At 40.4% G+C, this 19,573-nt stretch overlaps 1 protein-coding gene across 1 annotated transcript in view; it reads right to left on the bottom strand.

Annotated features, from left to right (window-relative positions):
* Window positions 1-532: 532 nt before the first annotated feature.
* The window catches only part of LOC124369659 (ectopic P granules protein 5 homolog), a 335,562-nt gene continuing 316,521 nt past the window's right edge, over window positions 533-19,573 (bottom strand). Inside the window, exons 40-42 of the mRNA XM_046827710.1 lie at window positions 7,904-8,116; window positions 6,841-6,990; window positions 533-2,979 (exon numbers count right to left, since the gene is read on the bottom strand). Of these exons, the coding sequence (XP_046683666.1) occupies window positions 2,748-2,979; window positions 6,841-6,990; window positions 7,904-8,116 (595 nt within the window). The 3' untranslated portion in view covers window positions 533-2,747. The remainder of the gene's footprint in view (window positions 2,980-6,840; window positions 6,991-7,903; window positions 8,117-19,573) is intronic.

Genomic DNA, 19,573 nt, shown 5'->3' with positions numbered 1-19,573 from the left:
TGGTTGTGATTCCTGACTTAGGCGTGCCACAACGCTTTGGTAAGATTTGCTTATTTTAACCTAGTTTGTAATTATGTATTAGGTTAGTTATTTACCTGAAGAAGAGATCAGATTGTAGATCTCGAAACGTAGTGTTACTGATTTCTTGTTTCACTGAACGATGGCAAACGTCCGGGAAAATCCTGTTTCCTTCACACCATTATACCTTTCATCTTAAAATGTCTGTACTAAACTGAGGTTCTTTTAGCTGAAAATCAATTTAAAGAATTGGAGTTTCACTTACTGACAAATTCTATTATGAGCTAGTTGAACTCCATGTATGCAACATACAGTCTTCTAAGAAAATTAGATTTATTCATCCGATCTCTTTCAGACACAGTTAGAAAGGCCTGTGTGTGTACCGAATCTAAACTAAATGTTGTATCTCTTGTTTATGATGAAAAACATTCGTGTGAGTAATCTTTTTTCAATATTAAACAATGATTTTGGAACAAAACTTGATGATATGGGACTGAATCTTAACATACAATTATTGTAATATACATAATATTTATTTAATCATACTATAAACTCAATAATTATGAACTCTTATACATTTATGGAAAAAATATCTTTCAATTTGCAAGAGTATATAAAAATACAGCGATAAAATAAAAACTGATTTTAAAAGTTTAAATAAAGGTGCCTCAGAGGCTTAATGCTGAGATAAAACAGCTATGGAGACAAAAATTCTGACTTGAAGTGAAAACTATAAGGCAGTTGATCAGGCTAGTTTAACAACCAATTTAACAGACACAGCATTGTTGGACAATTCGACTGACATTGTAGAGGGATAGTTCAGCTATAATTATTTTAATAATCATAGTACTCGATAGTTTACATACTAATATTACAATGGAAAATACAACACATACAAAAAATCATACAATCTAACAAAAGTGATTCCGAATTTGACTTTACACGATGATTAAACTTTTAGTAGAACTAGGCATATTCTGATTCTTGATTGCAGAACTTATTTCTGATACTTCAAGTGCTCGGAATTTATTTATAAATGTGGATCAATTCTGTTTCTGGTCCAGTAGACGTTATCGAGGGCTGCTGGATATTTATGCAATAATTGACAGACACGTAATGGTTCACAGACTCGGCAGCACTTTAACTTTCACTAATGTTGCTACTGTTTAACCAATGGTGAAATTGTGTCTGAGAATACAAACTTTGACGCAACACAAAATACAATACATCGGTAAGTTAAACTAACCTTCATAAGGCATCACAAGCAAATCTACGAAAATATGAACACAGTGTTATAAATATTGATATGAAACTACACACATTTCGAAGCACAATACAAAAAGAGAACACTTAACTAGCATCATAAGGACTTCAAGGTTTTCAGTTTAAAATATACATACCAGTTACAACAGGTGATCAAAAACACTAAAATCTTAAATTTGACAAAAACCAATAACACAAATTTGGCTTATTATACAAAAAATACATATTTTACTGATTAGTGTTTTCCTTAAATATTGACTTCTCACACCACTCATCTTCACAGATATACAAATAAACTGGAACTGTATTTTATTTATTTACAGACAGAAAAGCTAGAGTTGAGAGATAGGGACCAAACTGATGAATATTCCTGCTGTTCCTAAACCGTTCCTTTCATTTGGGTAAAATACATTAAGCTATGAAAATAAACTCTTAAAGAAATAAGAAATATTCACAATTGTAAGAGGTATAAAAATTATATATACATGTTTGTTTTCTGAGATACTTGTGACACAGTTGATGCAATGGCATTTAACATTGTTGAATGACATTTTTTGTTTATATTTGACAGGTTTTTCTGCACTAGGAATACTGTAAAGTTCAAATATTTATTAGATTATCATGTTTATTTGATTTGTTTTGATTTAAACTCCATTCACCAGCTGGTCAGCTTTGATCTGGGCGAACCGATGTGGGCTAAAACCGTTCTGAAAATCGATTACTGCATGTTGTGGTAGATATGACCTCTTGCTATCGAGCTATGCAATATTCCATGGATACAAGACTCTACATCACAATTTAAAATTTGTGTTAAACTATGAACTGCCTCCATCGTAGGCACAGTTATGGAATATTTCAAAAACTGTAAATACAAATACTGCCAGTACAGAGTAGATAACACCCACTCAAACTCAGAAGTAATACAACAGGTGCTTTGGCTTTTACCACACTTGTCAGATAAAACCAAATCCATTTTAGTTTAAGCTTCCTATACTAAATAATATACATATATGTTGGTCCGGCTGAAATAATAACTCTTAAGCTCTAATTATGGATTTATGCACATGGTGTGTCGTGTGATGGTAGCCTATCAGTTCAAGGACAGGTAGCTTGTAGCAGTACCATCGGTTCTAAAGTGTATAGATAGAAAACACGAAACTCATATGCAATTGTTTGACTGATACGACCTGCTCCACACCCATTTTTAGTGCTGAAATATACATTTTTTTTTACTAATGAAAACATTGTTACAGTTTCTATCTTTTACATTCTTGTTATGGAAACCATACATAGTACTCATTAGAAAACAATAAATTTTCATCTGCTTGTTCAAGAAAAATGTACAAAGTAAGAATTCAAATGAAAATTCACTTATAGGAAAACAACTAATCAGTCCTAACTGTATAAGAGTAATATCAAAGCTTAATATCTAAATGGCATCAAGTGTGAAATGGTGTGAAGTGTAATTAGGCCGAAGGCTTGTCTGTGACACGGTGAGCGTGTAGATAGGTCTCCGAGTACAGTTGTCGTGCAATGTCCATTATGAGTTGGTGAGCGTTGTGAAGAGAATTCTCCGGCTGTCGTACGAGTCGTGCTGTACATTCCGCGATTGTGCGCACTTCTGCGTAGCTCTTGTCGGCTGCCAGAGCGTCAAGAGACGAGAGTGCCTTCATAGCTTCATGACTTGGAACGTAATCTCTGGAGGAAACACACAATGATTCTGTTGTATACCACATAGTTCAGACAATTATCAGAAGTAAAGCAATTACAGTTAAACTTGGATCATTCTAACATTTTTAATCCAAAATTTGGTATAATTTTAAACTTTTTCCCGGTTGACATTCCTATACATATAACGTTAAATCACTTGGTTATGTTGATTTCTGTTGTTGGACCTGTTGTTTTTTTTTCAAAGTAAAACTGTTTTACCGTGTTTCTGTTACATATTTGAAATTGTAACAATCCACTGTCGTAGATTTGCAGGATGGTTGCTATTATATTTAAATAAATAATAATAATAATCAAACTGTAACTGTTGGTATCAATTTTAACTTTTGCTTTAGTTCACACTTTATAAAAATTGTTGGTAATTATATTTCTAAACCATCTGTTCTTGAACACTTTCTTGTAAAAGTTCTAAATTTATAATGGGATTTCCGATAAGTTAGGTCATTATTCCAATTTAAATAATTTTTAAGAATTATATTTGCTTCTAGGTTTGAAAATTACAATATCATTGGCTCTCCCTAGTCAGCATAACTTATTGGCAGGTTTCAAATTCTTCATTCAAAAGAAACCCAAGTTTAAAATTTTATTGTATTACACATTAATCTCCAAAGTTACTCTATTTGAAGTGGGAGGATCGTCATCTCATCTTATACATCTTAAACTCATTGTGGGGCTGTGGGTGTGTTTTGTTGGTGATATATCGACTGTATCAACAGTTACATAACAATACATAAATTATTAACCTGAAACATTTCAATATAATTTTCATCTATAATCTATGCTCAGCTGCAATTACAGGGGAATTAAATCAGAAAATAAAATCTGAAATATTAAGTATCATAAAATGTATGTTCAGCAAACGTACACCCCTGTGTCATGCATAAGTTACAGATTTTTTTTTATCACTCAACGATGGCAAATGTCCGGAAAAATCCAGTTTCCTTTCTAAAATATTATTAATTATTAAATTGTGAGATAAGGTAAAAACAATTGAGTATGAAGAATTAACATGAAGGTGACGAGTTTATGGAAGATGTGTCCATAAGGGTATAATGTTTCAAATAATAGAACTGCACTGATTGAAGGTTAAAAAAATGTGAAATTTCATCAGAGAAATACAAACTTCATATAATGCTGTTTGCTATAAATGTATTCAAATTTAACAATGAAAGCTACAGCCTATACACATAGTTTTAGCATTGGATGCAAAAGTTTAAAAAGGTGTCACTATGTTATGGAATTTTCCAGTTTTGATGATTTTTAAAAGACTGTATACACAAATCCAATACAGCACAAAGATTATAAGCTCTTGAATTGGAGGGATTGTGTTTGCCATTTCCTTAAAATATAGATTTAGTGATTCAACTCAAAAAGCACAAAAATTATCATTTCACAGTACTTTCCTTCAAGAACAGATTTTCCATCCCATTTCAACACTAATGATATATAAAAACACTTTGTTTTGCAAAGTAGAGTATGTGTTATTTGTCAGATAAATATCTGAGCTTGACTTTTGTACAGAGGCCACTGTGATCCCATCCCGTTCACAATCCTCTCCCTCCAAAGCCACTACCATTCTCCATACTCCCTTCACTCCCAGAAACATTTCAGAATGGCTCCTCTCGTCACGGTTCATCTAATTTGTTTAACAAACTCAATTTGAAGAGGAATTTTCAACACAGTAAAAAATCACATGGATTATGTTTGATATTGCGTTTCGCTAAAAGGTGCTCAATCAATGATTTGATGAATAAGCAGTGTGTTGTTGTTATGCAGATTCAGAACTACACACAGTTCAGGCCATTTGCTTTATAGTGCATCTAGTAGCTGCCTCAGAACATCAAGATAATATTTTTTGTTGACTGCCTGGACCCTATGGAAGGTATTTGTGATGAATGATACTATCCTGATAGTAAACTATAAGCATTGCTTTATCTTTGTCTTGCTATTTTTGGCCATTGCTCTTCACAAGTTTTCCAATGTGAAGATTGAGCTCATGTGTCAGGGTCATACCATAGATCTTCCTTTAAGTCTGGTACAATCAATCACGATGTTTGATTGCTGCACAAGTCTGGTACAATCAATCACGTTGTTTGATTGCTGGACAAGTCTGGTACAATCAATCACGATGTTTGATTGCTGCACAAGTCTGGTACAATCAATCACGATGTTTGATTGCTGCACAAGTCTGGTACAATCAATCACGATGTTTGATTGCTGCACAAGTCTGGTACAATCAATCACGATGTTTGATTGCTGCACAAGTCTGGTACAATCAATCACGATGTTTGATTGCTGCACAAGTCTGGTACAATCAATCACGATGTTTGATTGCTGCACAAGTCTGGTACAATCAATCACGATGTTTGATTGCTGCACAAGTCTGGTACAATCAATCACGATGTTTGATTGCTGCACAAGTCTGGTACAATCAATCACGTTGTTTGATTGCTGCACAAGTCTGGTACAATCAATCGCGATGTTTGATTGCTGCACAAGTCTGGTACAATCAATCGCGATGTTTGATTGCTGCACAAGTCTGGTACAATCAATCACGTTGTTTGATTGCTGCACAAGTCTGGTACAATCAATCACGATGTTTGATTGCTGCACAAGTCTGGTACAATCAATCACGATGTTTGATTGCTGCACAAGTCTGGTACAATCAATCACGATGTTTGATTGCTGCACAAATCTGGTACAATCAATCACGTTGTTTGATTGCTGCACAAGTCTGGTACAATCAATCACGATGTTTGATTACTGGACAAACACTTTTGATGTTTACAGGATTTCTGATCGTCTGCCCTCCCAGGAAATCTGGCCATCTTTTAATAGCCTAAACCCATCTTCTATGTGAGCATTACCCACATACTTGTCATCATGTGACCATAGACTTGATGTTCAGTCATAGTAAAATATGGCCAAGTCTGGTGAGCTGAGATCTGCTGTGAGTTTTGTTGTGACCGATGGGACAGGGATAAGTCCTGGATTAACTGATGTCATAATTTCTAATGGTAAGTGGTAGTTTCATCATTATAACTGAACAACTTAAACGAGATATTATTATTTTCATAGAGTACAAATTAGCTTTGGCCGAAATAGAAAAGTTCAAATTGACCGGTTATAAGTTGACAAGCTATTTTGTTAGGACTATAAATCAGCGAGGTGTTGTAATAATTTTAGTAGCAAATCATATTCATTGTAAAAAAAATAACTAATAATTTGATAGAGTGTTTAAATATAGATAAGGTTTTTGAATCTTGCATTACTGAAATTAAATTAGATAATATAAAATTTATTGAAGCATGTGTGTATAGAACACCTTCAAAAAATGTGGATTTCTTTCTGGAAAAAAATTACATGCATTATTAAATACTTTATTAAGCACCAATTGTAATGTCTTGTGTTGGAGGAGATTTTAATTGATATTTTGGTAGATGACAGAAAAAAGCTTGATTTTGTTAACTAACTTGAAATACACAACATGTATTATACTGTAAAAATACCAACCTGAGTAATTGCAAATAGGGGAACTGCAATAGATAATTTGATTACTAGTATTGATAGAAAACATGTAAAGGTAACGTACTTAATTACAGCTCTCTGATCATGACGGCCAAATTTTTACATTGTTGAATTTTGATAAATCAAAAAAAGTCACTGCAACAGATTATGGGAATCAAAAAGAATATATACAGTTTTTTAACCAGACTTTTTGGAATTGAATATAACTTACGTAACAGAGGACTGTGACCAAGCATGGACAAAGCAGAGACCATGCCCCCCTCCACCACTATAACCGACAAACCTAGTATACTGGTGACTAACCCGTTGGATGCTGTGATGCTGCCCGGTGCATGAGGCTTGGTGCGTACAAACTGAACTGTGCGGTCCCCTTCCACTGTCCCTGCGTTGTTTCGACTGTCTGGCATCTGTGCCAGTGACAGTGCCACTACAAACCGGCTCAGTAAGCGGCATCTGTAACATACACGACCAGGTCATTTTGTCTCATTCTGTGTCACGATTACGATTGATTTATGCTATTGTACTTGACACCATCTCCCAAACTATGGCAGTGTTCATGTGAAAATTGTGAGACCTTTCAAAACCTATGTCCGAGCTACGACCGAGAGAAGGCAAGAATAGATAGTGACAGCAGACTGTCATCATGACATTTGTAACATGTATTTATTCGTTTTAAACAAACATGAAGTGCACCTTGATCTTGGTAAAGTTGAATAGCAACTTGTGAGCAGTGTTAATAATAAATTACAATTTTAAGATTAATTTAATAACAAAGTTTGGTACCAGTGTGTTGGTGGGTGAATTTAACCACTTTAAATTAAATTTTGATTATAATATAATATCTATACACCACATGATGAGTGCAAATAAGTGACTATTGGAAAGCAATCACCACCATCATGACATTTTTTGTTTAGGAGTGTAGGAAAGTGATGAAAAATTATAGTTATAGAACCCCAAACTGTTAAAGATACCTCTATGTTACAGAATACTTTTATGCACATGGGCACGATTTATTGTTTAATACTTAGACTACTGTGGTCTATGTCACATTGTTACATTTCTTGTACTAGTCCCAAAAATAAAACTATATATATTCTCGATACCTTTTAATCGCTCAGTAATAACAACTTAATGCGTAAAATATAACTTTTTATTACATGCAATATGTGTTTAGTTTTCACTTATTCACATACATGTTGAGGTGGCTCTTTAAACAAATTCTACACAAACATCTACATGTAATCAATATTCATAAATAAAACAATATTGTCAACGACCAGGCATAGGCAGACAACACATCAAATGTATCAACAGATATCAATACCAAAGATAGAACACTTGCTAAAATTTATATTTCACTCACTTGAAGGAAGCTGATTGGCTCTTGACGATGCCGATGGCACCGAGGATACCCCAGCCTGCGCCGGCACGGTGCTCTAAACCTTGAGTGACAGATTGTACCAGCTGGCGCAGGGTGACAGATCCGGACTCTGGGTCTGACGAGTACTCACACTGACGCATGCACAGGTACAACACCTGCGACCACAACAGAGGCAGCTTTGTTTCCACACTGTCCCTGTAAACAGCAAAACCCCACTTAGTACTGACAATGCTGGAGACATGCAGTTCCCAGCCTACACCTGCACAGTGCTACTCTAGCATGCAATGCTGGAGATACTCAGTTCCCAGCCTACACCTGCACAGTGCTACTCTAGCTTGCAATGCTGGAGATACTCAGTACCCAGCCTACACCTGCACAGTGCTACTCTAGCTTGCAATGCTGGAGATACTCAGTTCCCAGCCTACACCTGAACAGTGCTACTCTAGCTTGCAATGCTGGAGATACTCAGTTCCCAGCCTACACCTGCACAGTGCTACTCTAGCTTGCAATGCTGGAGATACTCAGGTCCCAGCCTACACCTGCACAGTGCTACTCTAGCTTGCAATGCTGGAGATACTCAGTTCCCAGCCTACACCTACACAGTGCTACTATAGATTGCAATGCTGGAGATACTCAGTTCCCAGCCTACACCTGCACAGTGCTACTCTAGCTTGCAATGCTGGAGATACTCAGTTCCCAGCCTAAACCTGCACAGTGCTACTCTAGCTTGCAATGCTGGAGACACTCAGTTCCCAGCCAATATCTGCACAGTCCACCTCAAATTTGACTATGCTGGAGATACTCAGTTCCCAGCCTGCACCTGCACAGTGCTACTCTAGCTTGCAATGCTGGAGATACTCAGTTCCCAGCCTGCACCTGCACAGTGCTACTCTAGCTTGCAATGCTGGAGATACTCAGTACCCAGCCTACACCTGCACAGTGCTACTCTAGCTTGCAATGCTGGAGATACTCAGTTCCCAGCCTACACCTGCACAGTGCTACTCTAGCTTGCAATGCTGGAGATACTCAGTTCCCAGCCTACACCTGCACAGTGCTACTCTAGCTTGCAATGCTGGAGATACTCAGTTCCCAGCCTACACCTGCACAGTGCTACTCTAGCTTGCAATGCTGGAGATACTCAGTTCCCAGCCTACACCTGCACAGTGCTACTCTAGCTTGCAATGCTGGAGATACTCAGTTCCCAGCCTACACCTGCACAGTGCTACTCTAGCTTGCAATGCTGGAGATACTCAGTACCCAGCCTACACCTGCACAGTGCTACTCTAGCTTGCAATGCTGGAGATACTCAGTTCCCAGCCTACACCTGCACAGTGCTACTCTAGCTTGCAATGCTGGAGATACTCAGTTCCCAGCCTACACCTGCACAGTGCTACTCTAGCTTGCAATGCTGGAGATACTCAGTTCCCAGCCTACACCTGCACAGTGCTACTCTAGCTTGCAATGCTGGAGATACTCACACCTGCACAGTGCTACTCTAGCTTGCAATGCTGGAGATACTCAGTTCCCAGCCTAAACCTGCACAGTGCTACTCTAGCTTGCAATGCTGGAGATACTCAGTTCCCAGCCTACACTGCACAGTGCTACTCTAGCAATGCTGGAGATACTCAGTTCCCAGCCTACACCTGCACAGTGCTACTCTAGCTTGCAATGCTGGAGATACTCAGTTCCCAGCCTACACCTGCACAGTGCTACTCTAGCTTGCAATGCTGGAGATACTCAGTTCCCAGCCTACACCTGCACAGTGCTACTCTAGCTTGCAATGCTGGAGATACTCAGTTCCCAGCCTACACCTGCACAGTGCTACTCTAGCTTGCAATGCTGGAGATACTCAGTTCCCAGCCTACACCTGCACAGTGCTACTCTAGCTTGCAATGCTGGAGATACTCAGTTCCCAGCCTACACCTGCACAGTGCTACTCTAGCTTGCAATGCTGGAGATACTCAGTTCCCAGCCTACACCTGCACAGTGCTACTCTAGCTTGACAATGCTGGAGATACTCAGTTCCCAGCCTGCACCTGCACAGTGCTACTCTAGCTTGCAATGCTGGAGATACTCAGTTCCCAGCCTACACCTGCACAGTGCTACTCTAGCTTGCAATGCTGGAGATACTCAGTTCCCAGCCTACACCTGCACAGTGCTACTCTAGCTTGCAATGCTGGAGATACTCAGTTCCCAGCCTACACCTGCACAGTGCTACTCTAGCTTGCAATGCTGGAGATACTCAGTTCCCAGCCTACACCTGCACAGTGCTACTCTAGCTTGCAATGCTGGAGATACTCAGTTCCCAGCCTACACCTGCACAGTGCTACTCTAGCTTGCAATGCTGGAGATACTCAGTTCCCAGCCTACACCTGCACAGTGCTACTCTAGCTTGCAATGCTGGAGATACTCAGTTCCCAGCCTACACCTGCACAGTCCAGATCCAGATTGCAATGCTGGAGATACTCAGTTCCCAGCCTACACCTGCACAGTGCTACTCTAGCTTGCAATGCTGGAGATACTCAGTACCCAGCCTACACCTGCACAGTGCTACTCTAGCTTGCAATGCTGGAGATACTCAGTTCCCAGCATACACCTGAACAGTGCTACTCTAGCTTGCAATGCTGGAGATACTCAGTTCCCAGCCTACACCTGCACAGTGCTACTCTACCTTGCAATGCTGGAGATACTCAGGTCCCAGCCTACACCTGCACAGTGCTACTCTAGCTTGCAATGCTGGAGATACTCAGTTCCCAGCCTACACCTACACAGTGCTACTATAGATTGCAATGCTGGAGATACTCAGTTCCCAGCCTACACCTGCACAGTGCTACTCTAGCTTGCAATGCTGGAGATACTCAGTTCCCAGCCTAAACCTGCACAGTGCTACTCTAGCTTGCAATGCTGGAGATACTCAGTTCCCAGCCTATATCTGCACAGTCCACCTCAAATTTGACTATGCTGGAGATACTCAGTTCCCAGCCTGCACCTGCACAGTGCTACTCTAGCTTGCAATGCTGGAGATACTCAGTTCCCAGCCTAAACCTGCACAGTGCTACTCTAGCTTGCAATGCTGGAGATACTCAGTTCCCAGCCTATATCTGCACAGTCCACCTCAAATTTGACTATGCTGGAGATACTCAGTTCCCAGCCTGCACCTGCACAGTGCTACTCTAGCTTGCAATGCTGGAGATACTCAGTTCCCAGCCTACACCTGCACAGTGCTACTCTAGCTTGCAATGCTGGAGATACTCAGTTCCCAGCCTACACCTGCACAGTGCTACTCTAGCTTGCAATGCTGGAGATACTCAGTTCCCAGCTACACCTAAACAGTGCTACTATAGATTGCAATGCTGGAGATACTCGGTTCCCAGCCTGCACCTGCACAGTGCTACTCTAGCTTGCAATGCTGGAGATACTCAGTTCCCTTTCTGCACCTTCACAATGCTGCTCCAGCTTGATATGCTGGAGATACTCAGTTCCCCGCCTACACCTGCTCCACATTGCAATGCTGGAGATAATCAGTTCCCAGCCTACACCTGCACAGTCCGGCTCCTGATTGCAATGCTGGAGATAATCAGTTCCTTTCTGCACCTGCACATGCACAGCTGCTCCAGCTTGATATGCTGGAGATACTCAGTTCCCAGCCTGCACCTGTACAGTCCAGATCCAGATTGCAATGCTGGAGATAATCAGTTCCCTTTCTGCACTACACAATGCTGCTCCAGCTTGATATGCTGGAGATACTCAGTTCCCGCCTACACTGCTCCACATTGCAATGCTGGAGATAATCAGTTCCCAGCCTTACACCTGCACAATGTTGCTCCTGATTGCATATGCTGGAGATAATCAGTTCCCTTTTCTGCCCTGCACATTGCTGCTCCAGCTTGATATGCTGGAGATAATCAGTTCTCAGCCGCCTACACCTGCTCCACATTGCAATGCTGGAGATAATCAGTTTCTCAGCCTACACCTGCACAGTCCAGCTCAAATTTGACTATGCTGGAGACACTCAGTTCCCTTTCTGCACCTGCACAATGCTGCTCCAGCTTGATATGCTGGAAACACTCAGTTCCCAGCCTGCACCAGCACAATGTTGGAGTGGGGATGAGTACTGTGTAGACGCGGCTCCGTGTTTATATCTAATATTATAAAGGTTTATTTCGACATTCATTCTTTAAACTATATACTAATCTACTCCTGGGTATTTGCGTTGCACTTGTGTGAAAATATCTTTTATTTAACTTTAGTGTTTTTGCGACAAAATCGTATAATTATTATATGATTAACTCACCACCAGCAGGTAGAACCCGTCAGAGGTTAGCTGATAGGGCCAAGCGATCGATATCTGCACGACTTTTGACCGCTCCAGCGATAAGCCGCTAGCAACCGTGAGATATCTAAAAAAACACTGATATCAAAGGTATCGAAGTGTGTCCACGAGGTGTTATTAAAGGACGGATGTGTTCGGTAAACTTGTTGACAAGCTAGCCGAGCATATTAAAATATCGGTCCAAGCAGCGATTGCGGACACGTTGAGGGCATACACCGACGAACTCACCCGCCTAAAAGGACAAGTGGCATCGCTGGACCGAGCAGCTACCTCGAACAATATCAGCGTCGGTCCTGCCTTTGGGTGTTTGGGGTACCTGAGACGACTGGAGTGGACACAGATCGGCTGATCATCAATATCTGCCAGAAGAAGTCGGTGCTCACCTTCAGGAGGCTGATATCTGTCGCTCCCACCGGATTGGCGCTAAGTCCAAACCACAGCCTGATGGCACCGTGAAGCAGGACCGACGATTATCGTGCGCTTCATAAGCTATCAGGATCGTCAGAAGGTCTTCAGCGAGAAGAAGAAGCTACGGGGGTCTGGAATTATAATCAGGGAGGATCTGACAAAAGCCTGTCTGGACTGGCAGGAGAGCCATTGCTATTTTCGGACTGAAGAAGACGTGGACTCTGGATCAAAGAACAATGTACATAGGACCAGGAGGGATGCATCGCCATCAGGATAGAAGATCTGCCGACTGCGCCAACAACCACAGAGACTTCACGCACAATAAAGTACAGTTTTATAATACAGTCCTAGGATCTAAATATTACTGGGCATTAACGAGGCACGTTCGATGAAGTTGATATAAAAGACAGATTTTCTTTATATAAAATTATAACTTTTCTTTTTCTTTAGTTCAACAAAGTAATTTTTACCAACAGAATATTTTTAGTTATTTATTTACTTACTTTTGCAACAATAGAAGAATTATATTTCACGATTATTTTTATTTAACTTATTTAGTTATTTATCTTACACAATTATTGTTTAAACTGCTATTATTTCAGTTAAGTTTTAAAATTCGTTTATATGCAGTTTTATTTTTCTATGACAAGAATTTTTCTTTTTAATTTGATATATAAGATAATTTATTGATATTAAAATATTTGCATTAATCTTAAAAATGACCAGGTTAATAATATACACTTTAGTATAAACCCGCATAAGAAGTAGAACTTTTTGAATACGTTTGTTGCATTAACAATACTTAATAATTACTAAAATATTTCATATTTTTAAATTGTATATTATGCTTTACTTTTAGATTCCAGGTGTGTTTTGATTGTGTATATTATATATGTATAGAATGTACTTTAACAAGTGTAAACCATGAGTGTTAGTTATATTTTTGAGCAAAGGGGCTGAAAACAATTTTCAATGACAATGATAAATTTGTCGTAAGAAAATGAATTGATTATGTTTGCGTATTGTATGTGTGTTGTGTCATGTGTGTGTGTGTGTGTATGTGTGTGTTGTGCGTGCGTGTTGTGTGTGTGTTTTGTTTGTGTGTGTGTGTGCGCACGCGTGTGCGCGTGTGTTTTGTGCGTGCGTGTTTTGTGTGTGTGTGTGGCGCGCTATTCTGTCTTCTGGGGTCTGCTCCTCGCTGGCTCGTCGCTGCGTGGTGGCTGAGGGACCAGTATGGACTGACCCTCACAGTGATGGTTGTACCACCGGGACGGCTCCTTCCTCTCCCTCCACAGCCGATATTCTCTCTACCCGCCTCGATCCCTATTCCCAAACATTCTCAAAATTGCTCACATAAATTCCCAATCCCTTTTAGGAATATTGATGAGGTCAATTCAATATTCCGTTATAATAATTTTGACTTAATAGGTATTTCAGAGACTTGGCTTAAACCGGTAGTTTTGTCTCATGAAGTAGCGCTCCCTGGTTTTTCACTCTTGCGGAATGACAGGATTAATAAAAAAGGCGGTGGAGTTGCGCTTTATGTGCGGTTGGGTTTGAAATACAAACTTTTATATTCTTCACCTTCTGGAGTATTTTATGTTTTACACTCATATTCAGCTAAGCCTGAATTTATGCTAGTTGAAATTTTATTTCCAGGTTATGAGCACCTCCTGTTAGGGATCTGCTACCGGCCTCTGAAGGTAGGTTTCGTGGTCAATTTCGATAATGTTCTCTTGATCTACATGCCGACCTACACTCGTGTCTTGGTGATGGGGGACCTGAATACTGACCTTCTAATGACTAGACACAATTACGACTACAATCAACTGACTACTATGTTTGACTCGTGCAATCTGACTATACTGCTATTGAATCCCACACATCACACTGCTACTTCCCATACCCTACTTGAGCTAATGGTGGTCAGTGATCCTTCTGAGGTCCTCCTTCATGGGCAGCTTCCAGTCCCTGGCATCTCACATCATGACCTCATATACTGTGTTATAAAAACTAAAACTCCTGAATGTTCTTTTGCTTGTGATGTTGAAAATACGCCTTGGGAGTCCATTACCCACCTCGAAACAGTCGATGAAATGGTTGAGAGGTTTAATTCCTTTGTTCTGGGTCTATATGATAAGCACACTCCATTAATTACAAGGAGAGTTTCTAAGAAGCGCCCTGTCCCCTGGTTAACACCTGCTATACGCAGTCTTATGGCTCAGCACGACTCTTTGTACCGCAGACCTCGTAGAACTAATGACCCAGACATCCTTGCTCAGTATCGTCAGCTCCGCAATAGAGTTCAACAGGACCTTTGTAACTCTCGGCTGCGATATATTCACAGTTTGTTTCCTGAAAAAAGATCTTCATCCACTGAAATGTGGCGGAATGTTAAATCTTTAGGTATGGTCAAGCAGAAAACAGATATTCACTGCAATATACCATTAAATGAACTTAATGATTTTTTTATTACTGCACCACAATCAACTAATCCAAATGCTATTGAATCATTTCTACAAGAACTAGACAAATGAGAAATTCACTTTTCAACATATCCTCCAGGTTGACACTCTACGAGCTATAAACAGGATTCAAAGTAATGCCACCGGAACTGATAAAATATCTATTAAGATGCTGAAAAAGATCCTTTATGCTGTGCTTCCTGTGGTGACTGTTATATATAACAAATCTTTAACCACTGGAGTTTTTCCTAAACACTGGAAGTCTGCCCTTGTACGTCCAACAAATAAAATTTCTTCTCCCACTGAAGCAAAAGATTTTAGACCAATCAGCATTCTCCCTGCTCTTTCAAAGGGCTTCAAAAGAATAGTGCACTGTCAAATTTCAATATTCCTCAAAGAAAATAATATTTTGAATAAGTTTCAATCAGGATTTCAATCAAATCAAAGCACTGAAACGGCGCTTCACAGTGTTACTGATGACATTCGCCAAGCGATGGATAGAAGTCATTGCACTATTATGACATTGTTTGATTTCTCCAAGGCATTTGACTGTGTTGTATTCGGTTTGTTGTTATGAAAGCTGCGTGCTTTAGGATTTTCCGAGGTTAGTATTAACTGGATTAAATCTTATCTCTGGAATCAGCGGCAGTGTGTAAGTGTGGCTGACAAAGTATCTGACTACAGGATTCTCGCTGGTGGTGTGCCGCAAGGTTCAATACTGGGACCTCTTTTATTTTTACTTTACGTAACTGACATTTGTACAGTACTTGTATTCACTAGATATCACATGTACACTGACGATTTACAAATTTACGCCCACTGTGGGGTCAGTGATATACACATGACAATATGCAACATAAACTTTGACATTCAAAAACTTGTGGAATGGACAACGAAACACGGACTGAAGCTTAATGAAAACAAAACCCAAACGATTATCATTTCTCACTCACGACTAAAGAACTATATAGACACAAATAATATGCCCAAAATTACTGTAAACAACATTTCTCTTTCGTACTGTAACAAAGTGAAAAATTTGGGTATAATTATGAACACAACTCTTGGATGTTGTGATGCTGTTGTGGGCATCTGTAAGAAGGTGTTTGCTTCAGTACACTCACTAAAGAGGATGCAGCACTTCTTGCCAGAATGTGTGAAACTTTTACTGGTAAAACACAGATTTTTCCTCATTTTTCATATTGTAACTCTATAATCAATGATATGACTGGATCTGGCTAACAAATTGCAGCGATGCCAAAATTATTGTTTACGTTTTGTATTTGATCTAACACGTGACAACCATATAACGCATATTTATAATCAAAATTCTATTCTAAAATTGGCCGATACAAGATTATTAAAAATTCTTAATTTGGTGTATTCTAGTCTTAACTCTGGAGAGCCTTTATATCTGGCTGACAAATTTAAATTGATCTCTGAAACAAGCGCAAGAGAGACAAGACTGGCCTCATCAATTCTTCTTATTCCCCGCCATCGAACCTCAACTTACAACAAATCATTTGTCGTTACAGCTTGTCGGTCATGGAATTCCCTTCCTAACCATATTAAGTCAGTAGGGAGTCGAAACCGGTTTGCAGCCTTACTAGCTAAATTGCTAGAAATGATGTCAGCGATGGGTTAGTTGGGGTAGGTCTTGAAGGACGGATAGGGTGCTAGTGAATGTGTGTATGAATTCATTGTATGAATTTATGCGTACTAAATTCTTAAAAAGACCTTAATTATATATTTTTTTTTTAAATTTTGAATCTAGTAATTTTATTTGACTTAAGTACTATACTATTATATTAGGGTTAATTGTAAGACAGGGTCTTATGGCCCTAAATTCACCCTTTTGTATATATTATACAAATAAAGTCATTTGAATTTGAATGCTGCTCCAGCTTGCCTACACTGGAGATACTCAGTTAACAGCCTGCACCTTCACAGTGGCGCTCCAGCTTGCCTATGCTGGAGACACTCAGTTAACAGCCTGCAACTTCACAGTGGCGCTCCAGCTTGCCTACACTGGAGATACTCAGTTAACAGCCTGCACCTTCACAGTGGCGCTCCAGCTTGCCTACACTGGAGATACTCAGTTAACAGCCTGCACCTTCACAGTGGCGCTCCAGCTTGCCTACACTGGAGATACTCAGTTAACAGCCTGCACCTTCACAGTGGCGCTCCAGCTTGCCTATGCTGGAGACACTCAGTTAACAGCCTGCAACTTCACAGTGGCGCTCCAGCTTGCCTACACTGGAGATACTCAGTTAACAGCCTGCACCTTCACAGTGGCGCTCCAGCTTGCCTACACTGGAGATACTCAGTTAACAGCCTGCACCTTCACAGTGGCGCTCCAGCTTGCCTACACTGGAGATACTCAGTTAACAGCCTGCACCTTCACAGTGGCGCTCCAGTGTGACAGGTCAAATTACGACATTTGAATATTCGCGGGGAATTGGCAGACTGTGACGTCAGTGAATCGGCAGACTGTGACGTCAGTGAATCACATGTTGTCGGAATTGAGATTTATTTAATTAATAACGGAGAAATATATTAAACTTTATACAGGAACAAATTTAATTAATTAAAATGAGTTATACATAACCAAAATTCGTGTTTTACAAAAGTACTAAATAAAATTACGCAGAAAAGCCAATTGTGGGATAAAATGACTTGCGTATTGATGACGTCAGAAAGCACATGTTGCGAAAAATTTAAATAAAAAAGCTTTAGAAAAATAATAAAAGAAAATAGAAAGACTTAAATTGATCAATTATAGTGAACGTGATAAATTTCGACAATTATAAGAAAAGAATCAAATTATATTCAATCGTGAAGACGATGATTTGAACGGGAGAGGGGATGAACATTGTGTGAACCGGTATGCTGGAGACACTCAGTTAACAGCCTGCACCTTCACAGTGGCGCTCCAGCTTGTCTATGCTGGAGACACTCAGTTAACAGCCTGCACCTTCACAGTGGCGCTCCAGCTTGTCTATGCTGGAGACACTCAGTTAACAGCCTGCACCTTCACAGTGGCGCTCCAGCTTGTCTATGCTGGAGACACTCAGTTAACAGCCTGCACCTTCACAGTGGCGCTCCAGCTTGCCTACACTGGAGACACTCAGTTAACAGCCTGCACCTTCACAGTGGCGCTCCAGCTTGCCTACACTGGAGATACTCAGTTAAGAGCCTGCACCTTCACAGTGGTGCTCCAGCTTTTCTATGCTGGAGACACTCAGTTAAGAGCCTGCACCTTCACAGTGGTGCTCCAGCTTGCCTATGCTGGAGACACTCAGTTAACAGCCTGCACCTTCACAGTGGTGCTCCAGCTTGTCTATGCTGGAGACACTCAGTTAACAGCCTGCACCTTCACAGTGGCGCTCCAGCTTTTCTATGCTGGAGACACTCAGTTAACAGCCTGCACCTTCACAGTGGTGCTCCAGCTTGCCTATGCTGGAGACACTCAGTTAACAGCCTGCACCTTCACAGTGGTGCTCCAGCTTGTCTATGCTGGAGACACTCAGTTAAGAGCCTGCACCTTCACAGTGGTGCTCCAGCTTTTCTATGCTGGAGACACTCAGTTAAGAGCCTGCACCTTCACAGTGGTGCTCCAGCTTGCCTATGCTGGAGACACTCAGTTAACAGCCTGCACCTTCACAGTGGCGCTCCAGCTTCCTATGCTGGAGACACTCAGTTAACAGCCTGCACCTTCACAGTGGCGCTCCAGCTTGTCTATGCTAGAGACACTCAGTTAACAGCCTGCACCTTCACAGTGGCGCTCCAGCTTCCTATGCTGGAGACACTCAGTTAACAGCCTGCACCTTCACAGTGGCGCTCCAGCTTCCTATGCTGGAGACACTCAGTTAACAGCCTGCACCTTCACAGTGGCGCTCCAGCTTGTCTATGCTAGAGACACTCAGTTAACAGCCTGCACCTTCACAGTGGCGCTCCAGCTTCCTATGCTGGAGACACTCAGTTAACAGCCTGCACCTTCACAGTGGCGCTCCAGCTTGTCTATGCTGGAGACACTCAGTTAACAGCCTGCACCTTCACAGTGGTGCTCCAGCTTGCCTATGCTGGAGACACTCAGTTAACAGCCTGCACCTTCACAGTGGCGCTCCAGCTTGCCTATGCTGGAGACACTCAGTTAACAGCCTGCACCTTCACAGTGGCGCTCCAGCTTGCCTATGCTGGAAACACTCAGTTCCCTGTCTACACCTGCACAATGCTCTTGACTATTGCTTCATCATCAATAAAATTTAGTTATCTTGAGAAAGTACCAAAATTGTGATCCTTGCTAGTTAAAATTGAGATCGGATTGTAATATTTATTCTTAGCATATCATTTCACATTACTATTGTTTTTTTAATGTCAGTCTTAAAGTTTGATCAAATAAATTCTGATTCCAATACCAAAATTGTGGTTTCCATTCTAAATTCT

This window comes from Homalodisca vitripennis, chromosome X (genome assembly GCF_021130785.1).
Source record: "Homalodisca vitripennis isolate AUS2020 chromosome X, UT_GWSS_2.1, whole genome shotgun sequence".
In the NCBI taxonomy this organism is placed as follows: domain Eukaryota; kingdom Metazoa; phylum Arthropoda; class Insecta; order Hemiptera; family Cicadellidae; genus Homalodisca; species Homalodisca vitripennis.
This window is presented reverse-complemented; position numbering and strand designations above follow the sequence as displayed.